The sequence below is a fragment of the Anser brachyrhynchus genome (assembly GCF_964034855.1).
Source record: "Anser brachyrhynchus genome assembly, chromosome: Z".
In the NCBI taxonomy this organism is placed as follows: Eukaryota; Metazoa; Chordata; class Aves; order Anseriformes; family Anatidae; genus Anser; species Anser brachyrhynchus.
In genome coordinates this window covers 21,745,325-21,757,242 of record NC_137697.1, presented here as the reverse complement: position 1 = coordinate 21,757,242, position 11,918 = coordinate 21,745,325, and the positions used below count along the sequence as shown (strand labels likewise).

The following is an 11,918-nucleotide window of genomic DNA, read 5'->3' as shown; positions in this document are numbered from 1 at the left end:
AATACGCACTAATTCACAGGCTACAAGTAGAGAAGTGGTTTGCTAAGAAAGAGAACTGGATCGTGACAGAAGGGCTGCGAGGACTAACCATCGCTGCTTGCCAGTTGTGCGCGGATGCTTCATTATTCTGCGGTGCTCAGGATCACTAGCAGCTGCCTGTCTTTGACCCCCCAGAACTACACTCAGAAAGCAAAAATTTTATCAAAGAAATCAAAACATCCTACTCACAGAGGCAGGACTTTTGTCATCTCTTAGTGGGTCTTTACATTAAGAAAAAGATTCCAGCAGGCACAACATAAAAAATTCATAGTTGGAAGATTTAGGAAGTAGAACCCTACATCTGTTGTCAAGCCAATGCCTTTCTTACGATGCTTGTGTGCAATACAAATATCGAACAACAACAACAAACTGGTAACTGACTTTTACTTAAGGAGTTAACAAGAGCAGTTTTCATCTAACTCTCTGCATTTTTACCTCTGTACCTGTTTTGAATCATTCAGACTTTTGTCACTTTTGTATCTTCATACTGCCTTAGGTCATCTAATTGTGTTAATATAATGATGGGCTAAAAGCATCACTGTCAAGTCCTCCCAGTTTTTATACTGCAATTTTATTAAACATCTGGTAACAAAGAAGTCAAGCAAACATGTAAGTAACTCAGTAGTAATTTTAACAGTCATAAATCTTCAACTTCTAATGAAAAACTACTTCCCTCTTCCAAGGGTGTTCCAAGCAGCAGCATCCGAATGAACAGTTCCTTTAAACCAATATGCCTTCAGGTTTGTTTTGCTGCAGCAGCTGTGAGAATGTTCCATTTTCTTTTTGCGTGGAAACTGACCTTTACTAAATACCTGTCACTCAGTAGCCTTTAACTTTTTTTTTTAGCTTCGAGGCAGCTTGCTTTTTTTTTTTTTTTTTTAATCTTTACAGCCCATCAGGCAATGATTGCTCATGCATCCCAGGACAGAGTACTAACTCTGCCCATCAGACCCCTCTCACTCTTCCCTAAAACTTCTCCCACTAAAGACACTAATCAAATCCCTGCAGAACAGCTCTTCTCACTCCAGATAGAGAACTGAGGATGTTAGGTATTGACAAGAGGTATTTCTCACCCCATTCACTGGAGTTAGGAGTAGTAGGTGTTATTATTTCATCTCTCCTTACAATCCGGGGAATGAAAGAGCAAGAACGTCACTTGAATGCAGATAACTCTCATGACAGTCAAACGTGTTACAAATACGCTACAGAGGCAGATTCGCACATTGTAAAATAAAAACAAACAGAAAACCTCCACAGATCAGGGTGGGAATCTAGGATGTTATTATGCTGAAAAATTCATTTACCAGGAATAGGCTCGGTGTATTTCCTGCCAGACGCTGGTGCATTTTTTGACTATCAGATAGATTTGGTTGAAACACTAATGGAATTTCCCTGAGCACTTTGAAAGATTAAGAGCCCTTTTCTAACCTCTCCCAACATACATCCCGTTCTCAAATGTTTGTATATAACCATGCCCAGTAAAGCAAAGTTGCTGGTTATTTTCAAAGCTGCCCGTCTTGATTTCTGCCTAACAGCTCACATTATTGCACAAGCATTTGCAGCCACTTCTGATAGCATGTGCTTTGGAAGACTGGATCAATGTTTAGGTGTAAAAAGTGAGCATTGGCGTTGGTACCTGCCTGGTACTGTCAAGCACGGGCAGGTAGGAAGGCACAGAAATCGGTGGAGTATCATACAAACTTACCAACACAGAATATATTTCATTGTGCACCAGCATATAACAGGCCCCTGTCTACTTTCCCATTTAATGATGTTAAAGCACAAAATTCAATATTGACAGTTACTTTCACCTGCTACAAAGTACTCTTCAGTTTCTCATTTACTCAAACAATCTTTCAGTCCATTCCAAGTGCTGGGCAAATGATTTATCAGAATGATGGTAACAAAGCACTTGGTTCTAGAAGTTCAAATGTTTACTTCTAGATGATGATGGAAAAAAAAAAATGTTAGCACTCAAGAAGTCTTCAGAATCCAAAATCTTCACATTCCATGTAGAAATTCCAGTGCTTTTCCATTACAGACCATGGTAGAAACTCCTCTGTACGTAGAACTAATATCTCATTGACAGCTTGTGTCAGACTTTCTACTGAGTTGAACTGGATAGAAGAACCTGTTGAAAACAAATGCAAATGATTACACAGTGCATGCTGAAGCAAGAGAAAGCAACCACTGGCACTATTAATTAGACAGGTGTTAGTAGCTTGTTAGAACCACGCAGGCATCACAGATCCCTGTGCACTAGGATGCTTGTAGCCTAAGACCCCAGATATCTCACCTGTGGTGCTACCACAGTACGTGCACCCAGACTTCAGTGAGACAAGGCAGTGCTATGTGTTTCGGTGCTCAGGGTGAGGATCCCTCTCACCACGTCCTTCCTATAATCCTGAATGGACTGTACAAAGATGAAGCTGTACACGTTTATACAAAACATTACAGCATTGAACAATGGGTATTTGCAATATTTAAATACCTGCTGGACTGACGCAACTACTGCAATGCATGAATTTAAGGCATTTGTGTCACTGCCAGGGCACCTGAACTTGTAGTTTTTACTGTTAAAATCAGTAACAAAATGGCAGAGTTAAGATCCAGCAACAAATAAGACCTTTTTTTTTTTTTTTTTCCCATAGGAGTACAGAATCCAACAGGCACTTGAGACTGATGTTTTCAGAGTTACTGGGATTTGTTCATCTTTCATCCACACTTTCTCCATTCAGTATGGGTGCACACAATGCTAGAGCTGCCACAACCAGCCCAACATGGAAACTGCCACATGTAGCAGATGCTAGCAGGGAAGGATTGTCATGAAAAGTGGTGATGGCCCCTGTTTAAAAAAAAAAAGTGTTCTGACAGTCTTGAGAGGACAGGCATTTCAAGAGGATTAGACCGGCCAAAAGAAATACTTGTTGAAATACAGAGAAAACATGTCTCAAGGTACAGCAGGTGGTCATTTAGCTTGCACTCCTTTCTGATGTGCCATGCCAGGAGTTTGTCTTCCTTTGTTACCAAAGTTTTCTGTGTCACCTACACCGGTTCCAACATGCATGAGAGATTCACTGCATTGACCACACTGGTAGGTCCTAGTGGTGAAAAATCTGCGTATCTTGTAGGTATCAGACCTTTTAACTGTGTCTCATGCTCACTGACGAGTTGCCTGCCATTCCTGGATAACTTATCACCCAGAGCAGAGAAGCAGCAAATTACTAATAAAAGTGAGAGGTCTGAGTTCAGAATTGCAAATACACAATCTTGCATGTGAGGGTGTGTGTTGTTCCACGCAGCAGAACTTCTGACTTCAGCAAGAATAAGATATCATTCCATATTTTACACCCTCAATGTGTCTTCTGGCATAACACAATACATAATGGAAAAAAAAAAAAAAGCATGATGGAGCTATAATCCGATGGCTAGTGTATATTGAAGTATCTTGAACTATGGCAAACAAAGACGGGCAGGCTGAATGCATGCCCCATCCGAGAGGTAACATTACAGTGCTCCTCACACAAAGCTTATATCTCTTATGAAGGAGTAGTCAGTCACACCAGAGGTTCCTTACACACTCAACTGGAATTAATTTTCAAAGAGTGTAAGGAGAAATGCTTGAATGGGAAGTTACAAAACAGTTCTGCGGACAATGCCTTCAGGAAAAAAAAAAAATCTTAAAAGCAAGCCTGGGAATATTTTGATAAAATAAACTGGCAGAAACTGAGCTGAAAGGTTATCATTAATACTGGGTCTAGAGTAACACGACAGGCATGACTTCAACCTGTTTCAATCTGTTGAAAAAGCTTTTTCATCCTGAAATGCCCACATATTGCAGGTAAGTACAGGGAGACTTCTTGGCAAAGTCTGAAGTTATATGAACAACATCTTTTCATATCATAATTGGAGAAAAGACATCCATTTTTTACTTTTGGAAATGATCTTTTCAGCACTCTCACTGCAATATTCTAACTTAAAAAAAATCCAAAATAAAATTTGGAAGTGTAATAAAGTTATGACCAGATAAATCTATTGGTTTTGTTCGTTGATTCGCTGGCAGCTGATGGCTTTCTTTGTTGATTCCTTTGGGTCAAATTAATGTTTTACCAATTGGATGAAGATTTTGTAAATACCAGCATTGTATTATAAATACAAATTTACCTGATTGTATACTTTAAAAACAAAAACAAAAGCAAACAAACAAACAAAACCAGAAGCAAACAAAAAAAATCCTTTTCATTCTAACCTCTGATTTTTAGTAATTTTAGGTAATGGTTAGCAAAAGCACTACAATTTATCCACTCCAAAGCCTCCCCCTTGGTTCTGAACAGCAGTGTTGGGTAAGAGAGTTTCTACATCCACACACAATCTCTTTTTCCTTAGCAGGTATCAATCGGTTTTTTAACATTTAGTCCCTGTGTTTCCTACTCCATATTCTGAAATAAGCAACTAACTTCCTTCTCATTTCCCTTTTTCTTTCTCAGCTCTTCTTCCCTTTTCTCTCTTTGCTTACTATTATGTTTAACATTTTAATACCCACTTTGAAGTTTCCTTTCTCCCTTTTGCCATCTGTTAACTCTCATCCCCTTACTGGCAGCTTACAGGCTTTTAGCAGTGCAGAACTGCTCCCATGCTAGTATCCAAAACTCAAATGTGTGCCTCAGGTTCAGAAAAAAGCTTAGGCAGGTAGTATGCACATAGCCAGGGTCTTTCTCTGCTTTACCACCTTTGCTGTCTTGTCAAGTGCTCTCAGTTTTCTTCCACCTTCATAAGCTAGAAGATAAAGTGCCAATCATTATCAATATCAGAATTAACTTTTCTTTTTTTTTTCTCTTTTTTTTTTTTTTCTGTAAACCTGGAGAAAACATGTTCCCTTGATACTTTTTCCATCCTGCCTGCCAAGAACTTCTCTGTGTGCATTGGTATCTCTTTCAGCCTTACATTTTTGAAACCTTTTTAAATGTTTTTCAACTTCTGTTTTCATTTTGTTACAACTTTGCAAGACCTTGCTTCTGTGGTAGATAAGAACCTGAAAATTCTATTTAAGTGCTATATAATTCCCATTAGTGGCACAAAAATATAAATGTCAGACCAGAATCTCCAGTTGCATAAAGGTTAGTCACCAATGATTGCTACTTCTGTGCAGTCTCCATTTTCTGATCACTAAAATATCCCCTGAAAGATCTTTTTATTATTATTATTATTTTTTATTTATTTTTAAATGGCTATCCTACCAGTATTTTTTCCAATTACAAATTGCTGAAACCATCCAGAGATACCATTAAGCATTTTGTAACTATTTTGCTGATGTAAATTATCTGTAAAAGTTATTTAAATGCCCTTACATTATAACCACCAGCATATTTGAGTCAATATACAGGCAGCAGTCAATCTAGTGTCCATACTTCTGTAATACAGGTGAAGGTTATTACTACATCTGAGAGGAAGCCTAACTGATTTGTGATATCTGTAGCAAAGTCACAGGAGATGCTATTCATCTAGCTCAAGCAGATCTGGGTAGGTGCAATAAGTCTAGATGCGGGCTACAGATGCATCAGCAAAGAGAAACTCTACGGACAACACACTGAAAGATGTCAGCAGTTGATCTACGATTCGGCAGTGAAGACTTAGAAGAAAAAAAAAAAAAAACCCACAGCCTTAGATTTCAGGTTTCTTGGGTTTCTTCTGTGCTCCTTTCAGGAACCCAAATAGAGAACACCAGCCATAAACCAGGAATCCCATCATGCATTGGCCCTTCATACCCAGAAATGACATCCAGAACCTCACATAAACAACATTTAGATCCTGTGACTCTTAAAAGGCTGCTACTGAATTGAGGCACATGAGTTCTGCCCATGCTAGTGGTAATGTTGCAAATGACTTATTTCAGCTAATTAAGACATTAATTGGCATCTTGGAAAATGAGATGATTGTGGACAGTTCACCATTGTAAGACTGGATCTTTCTCTGACAAAATAAGATGCTTCCATGGTAACTGTTTTTGTTTGTCTTATTTTTGTTGTTTTTTTTTCCCCTCAAAATGCCTTTTCTTTCCAGGTCTCCCCACAGTTCTTGACTCACTTCATGTGATGTAGATCTTCATTCTGACAGATTTTCGTTCTCTGTATCCTGTAGTCCAAGGTCTTTGCCTTTACAAACAGATTAGTGATATTTGTCTAACAATCAGACATGACATCCAATTCAGATACCTGAAGGTAAGGTATTCCCTAAAAGATACAGGCCAGCATGGATTTTGGCTACTTGCTTTGTGACACTCTGCATCCACCTCCATCCTGATTTGGAAAGCACTTTTTTTCCCCAAAAATTAATTTATCAAGTACATTTGCTGTATTTTCTATACTAGTAGGTACCATCTATACTGGTAGGTACCATTTCAAAAAATTTGAAGGTTATTTGTAACATCTTGTGAAATAAATAAATGAATCGTTTCCACTTGGAAGCTAACTAATGGATTATAATGACCACTTGCAGTTCAGCGCACAGCTAAGATTGTATCAGGAGGACTTAGAGCACCTTCTGATAGTCACCCAGCCTATGCTTCTTTCATTCACAAATCAGACAGCTACTCACCACAGATCACCTGTAGGTTCAGTTCATCATTTGCCTATAAATAGAATTCACATGGCAATAATTTGGAATTTAATTCATGCTTTCACAGATCATTATTCTATTCTCTTGATGCTACATAAAATGGTAGATTTGAGAAAGCAATGTTTCTTCTTCTACTCAAAGAATAACATTTCTCAGGACTTCATTCTTTCTTTTTGTCCTCCAGTAAGATTGACAAAAGCAATGTCATAAAGCAGAAAAAATGATTAGGTATCTAGAATCATTCTTCTCTGAATTCATTTCATAACAGTGACCTTTCTTGTTACACTCTGCTTCTGTATGGAAAAAGGACTTGCAGGCATGATTAAAGAGCAGGAATTCATGCCTTTTATTCTAAAGCATCAGTTTCAAGGTTTACACTGAAATTTCTTTAATTATTTTTATATTTCTTGTAGCAGGAAGTATTGTTCCCACAACACAGTCAAGGAGATGTTATACTTTGTGGAGAGATACAGTTACTAGCAAATCTATTTTTAAATATCTGGGGGAAAAAAAAAGTATAATATTAATAATACTTCATAGCTTTTCTGCAAGCAGTGCCTATATAGGTGATATAAATACAGTATATTATTCCCCATTAAAACCTGTGCCCACATCATAATCTTATACAGTAACATTTTTTTCTCATCTGCTAGATACATTGGGTATATGCATGTTAGCCAGTAATGAATACTTTATATGGTATCATACACTCTGAATTGCTACTCTTCAGGGCCATTGCGTTGTTGTATTAAAGTATTTTAAGATTTTTATTTACGAGTCTGGGAACTCAAAACGTCAAATTCCTTACAGAAAGAGAATGTTACAATATAGAAATAAAATGTTACAATAGGCTATCAGGGAAAAGAGAGAATAATTTAAGTCTCAGCAGACAGTTTCTTCCTGTCTTCAGTGTAGCTGTAATTTTATTTTTCCCAAAAAGTTGAGAGGCATTATTGACAAACACACAAATATCAATCTTGAAATGTATACAGACTCCCATAAAAGAATCTATATTCAAGACTGAATTTATTAAAAAAAAAAAAAAGTATTTTAAATATAAAACATTATGCCTGATTCCTTTTTTTTCTAACCCAAATATTTTTACATAGCTGTCCAGATGACCTTTCCATTTCTGGATTAAGTCAATCATTCTACTTAAATATCAAATTACTAAGTTCTCCAATAACAACAAATGCATTTACCGATATCATTTATTAAAAGGCAGTAAGATTGCTCTAAAAGGATTAATAGGAGACTATTTCTCGGTCTGACTAGCAGGCTGCAGGTTCCCACCACAGGTTTCTCTCTTTTTAGACTTACTATTTTGAGTTATTATTTTACACTTGCTTAGACAATAATTCACTTGTGTACTCATTTGGAAGGCAAATACAGAGTTCTCTAAAATTATATCTAAGCATTTTAGAAAACCTGAGTTTAATGTGCCAAGTTAGTAAGAACCAGCTCCAGAAACAACCCTGAGTAATTAGAAAGTAACACTTTAAAATTCTCACAATTTACAGCACACTGAAATGTAGATTGTAAGAAACAGAAGACAATGTATAAATCAATTTACAGTTCAGGTCAGAACAATTATTTGATAGAAAAACCAATAGTTCATGCTTTTTGTGCACTGGCAAAATCTACAAGAGCTGTGATTCATTCCGTAGATTTTATGTGGAGTCTCAGAACAACTTCTAGAGGCTTCTCCCTAGCTGTTATTGTGTGGTGATTTAAACACTGAACTGTTTTCCTTAGAAGATTTGTTCCAACTTTGTGAAAAGTTGGTCCTGAAAAAAAAAAAAGTGCAATATTACCTGAAAGCTCATCAAGGTAAGATTATGAGGTTGTCTACTAACTGCCTTAATTTGACAAAAACAAAAAGTCTGTCTTTTCCCTGTTTCAAGCAACACAGCAGCTGAAAGCATTTCCTCTTGAGGCTTGCTGTTAATCACATTGCTTTTCATTTATCGCTTTCTTGAGTAAGGTAGAAAAAAGATAGATGTGTATTTGGAACGTTATCTACAACAGTTCTGTTTGTCTTAGTCTTCTCGCAGTCTCCACAGGACCACCAAAGCAGATGAAAAGCTGCTATGTGCAACTGGAAGGTCAGTTATCAAAGTATTTCCTTTACACCTTTTTTATTTTTTATTTTTTTCACAAAGTAAAAAGGCCAGAGAGACACTGTTTAAAGCTTTTAGGAGTCAGTTTACTTACTTTTCGCCAGACTTCTTAAGAAAATGAATCTCTTACGCACAGGGAAAAGAAGCAACTGTCAGTAATTGTAACATGTAAGATTCCAACTAGATATATGGAAAAGAAATTCACCATGAGCATGGTCAAGCACTGGAACAGCTTGTACAGAGATGTTGTGGAACATCCATCCTTGAAGATATTCAGAAATTGACTGGGCAAGGCCTGGAGCAACTTTATCTAACTTGGAATTTGGCCCTGCTTTGAGCAGGAGGCAGGGCTGGAGACCTCCAGAGGTCCCATCTGACCTACAGTACTCTATAGTTCTGTGAGATCACTCTCGCTGTCACCTAGTTACTTTTGAAGCAATGTTCCAGTTTCAGAAATAAATAAATTAGTTAATTAAAAAAAACACAAACCAGGTAAGAAATTAAATTCTTAGAGTTGGTTTCCACAACATGTAGTCCTTTCCTTGTTTTTCCTTTCTGGCCATCTCAAAAGTGAATTTTGTTTGGTTCTTGCTAGCCACTCAGCTCAACTCCCAGTCAGTCACACAACATTCTGCCTTTTACCTTGCTGATGGTCAAGTAAGAGCAGGTAGAGGATTTTGGAAAGGCAGAGTGTGCAGATGGAGTAAGCCTACACTTCAGTTATGGCATGCAAAGTTGCTGGAAAATACAGCCTTGTAAATTCTGCTGACAGAACTATTTGCTTCTTCATAAAGTATGTAACTACCTAAAGCAAATGTCTGGAACTTAAAAGTGTTGGAAAATATTTTTAAATATTTTGTCTGTAAGCCATAAAGAAGAGAACACAGCATGCATTCAAACACCATCAAAAATAAATTTTTGAAGCCAGAATTCAAATAATAGCTGCACCATGAAATAACTGAGATGGGAAAATATTCTGGATAGGAGTATTTGTCTACGATCTCACTCTGCTTCCAAAGTACAAAATATAAAGTAGCAGAAAATATAAATAATATATAGTGCATGCCCCTGTCTTTTACAGTCACATAAATAAGGACATTGTGTGGTTAATGAATATTCGGCTACAGGTAACAAGGAAGACACATTTATTAAATGCAGGAAGCACATTTTTAAGATGCTGTGGATTTTTTTTTTTTTTACACTTCCATGTACTTCTCCTCTTCCATATAATTATTGCCATTATTGATAGTGACGATGGGCCACTACTTCAATAATTCCCAACCACAAAAATTCAGATATACAGAATCAAGCTCCTTTGAGTCATGATATTTTGTGTGTCCTCCCCACCTCTCCATCTTACCCCATCCCCACCCCACCAAAAAAAAAAAAAAATTAGGAAAGAAAGAAGAATTAACCTTGGGGTTCTTGATTCACATACTGATTTTGGAATCACTAAGTGTTCAAGATCTTTTTCAGCTATTCTCCAAAAACATGAAGATAATAATTGTAGAGTTTTTCAGTGAAAGTAGTTTCTGACTTTATTTTCTAAGCCTTGCAGAATCTGGAGCTCTGAACTGGAACTCTATGCAGCACCAAAAGTATTACAAGCTTTCAAGTGTGGGTTACATTTCTTTACATTACAGTTACTTAAGGCAAGGAAATATAAACTACACTGGGCCAGATTTGGGTTTTGGACTAATACCTAAGTAATATTTCAACAAGTTCAATGAAGCAAAGAGATCCCTCTTCTGAAGAGTTCACGATTAGAGTCTAATGGAAGATTCTTGCAAATATGTATATGCAATGTTTACTAGTACCCTAATGTTACACCTATCTATGAGGTATAGAAATACTTCATAGTTTTCTTTCATGATGCTGAAGCACTTGGATTTAAATATTCTCCTGCCACATCAGCAGTTTCAGCCTCACAACTTTCTACTGCATAAGGACAAGAAGATAAGACTGACTAGCAAGAAAACTGAAATTAATTACACTTCTATCATTTTTTCAGGACTAGCGAAGCCACAAAAGAAAACTAGTTAAAAGTCAATTTAAAATGGCTGAGCTTTACATTCAGAATTTATTTAGCATGAAGTAAAGAAGCAATGGCATTGTGCATCTGAGTGTTTCTTAGGAAACAAATGTAAAGGGCAAACAATACAGCAAATCCATCTTTGAGCTATATGGCTTCTCATGGCACTCCCAAAGCTTCATTTAAGAGATTCAATAAAATACACTGAGACATTCGTTTTTAAAGAATTTTCATTCCTAACTAAGAGTTTGATTTTGATAATTTATATTCAAAAATATTTTTGGTCAGACTTGAAATCTGAAAAGGCTCTCCTCAGAAGTGGATACAAAAGGTTTGGGTTCTGTAAGCTCAAAAAGTGGAAAAAAGGTTGTTACATTTTTTTTTAAAGATTATACTGCACAATAAGAAGTTCCTTCCTTCACTTAAAAGAGCACTTGCAGCAAATAATTAAAAAAATCTATACATGGAACAATGTTTCTGTGAATTTCCAAGTTACTAATTTCTATTTTATTATACATTTTTATTTTTGCATAATCCCCACGTCTGTTAGAGTGGGGATTGTTGTCTACAAAATGAACCTTTGTCTACAAAATGAACCTACCCTCTTGCTGTAAGTTTCCAGACAGGATTGACCACACAGATAATAGGGTGACGAGGACCACACATGCTACCAGACAGTTATGTTGGTAAGCAGAGCGACAACTAGTACCTTGAGAAAAAATGAACACGGCTGGCTAATCATTTGTTCAGCAGAGAAACACAACTCCTGTGAGCCATAACATGTAACTTTTCAATTCATATCAAAGGGAGTTCAGCCTGTTTGTTTGTTTGAAACACAAATGTTAACATAATGTGTTATATAATCTATTTCTTGTGATTTTTAAAACCACCTCCCTCCAAATATTCTGCCCTGGCAGTTAAGACACTCACTATAATTTCTTCTATAACACACACACACAAACACACAGAGAACTAGGCTAACAAAGCATTTTCTGCAGAAGATTCTCAACTCCAGGGTTTACTTCATCTTTTGTACTGCAGCTGAAGGGCCTATCTATAGTCCTGCAGAAGTGTAAGGAATCACTCTACTGTGTGGACACTCTTTTGGTTTA

At 36.8% G+C, this 11,918-nt stretch overlaps 1 protein-coding gene across 3 annotated transcripts in view; it reads right to left on the bottom strand.

Moving 5' to 3' along the window:
- Positions 1-12: 12 nt before the first annotated feature.
- The window catches only part of ANKRD31 (ankyrin repeat domain 31), a 69,306-nt gene continuing 57,400 nt past the window's right edge, over positions 13-11,918 (bottom strand). For 2 of the 3 annotated variants that reach the window (XM_080573594.1, XM_080573595.1), the window contains exon 24: positions 15-2,170. In XM_080573594.1, the coding sequence (XP_080429720.1) occupies positions 2,025-2,170 (146 nt within the window). In that variant the 3' untranslated portion in view covers positions 15-2,024. Of the gene's footprint in view, positions 2,171-11,918 lie in introns of all 3 variants that reach the window. The other variant, XM_080573593.1, reaches the window with a different exon arrangement.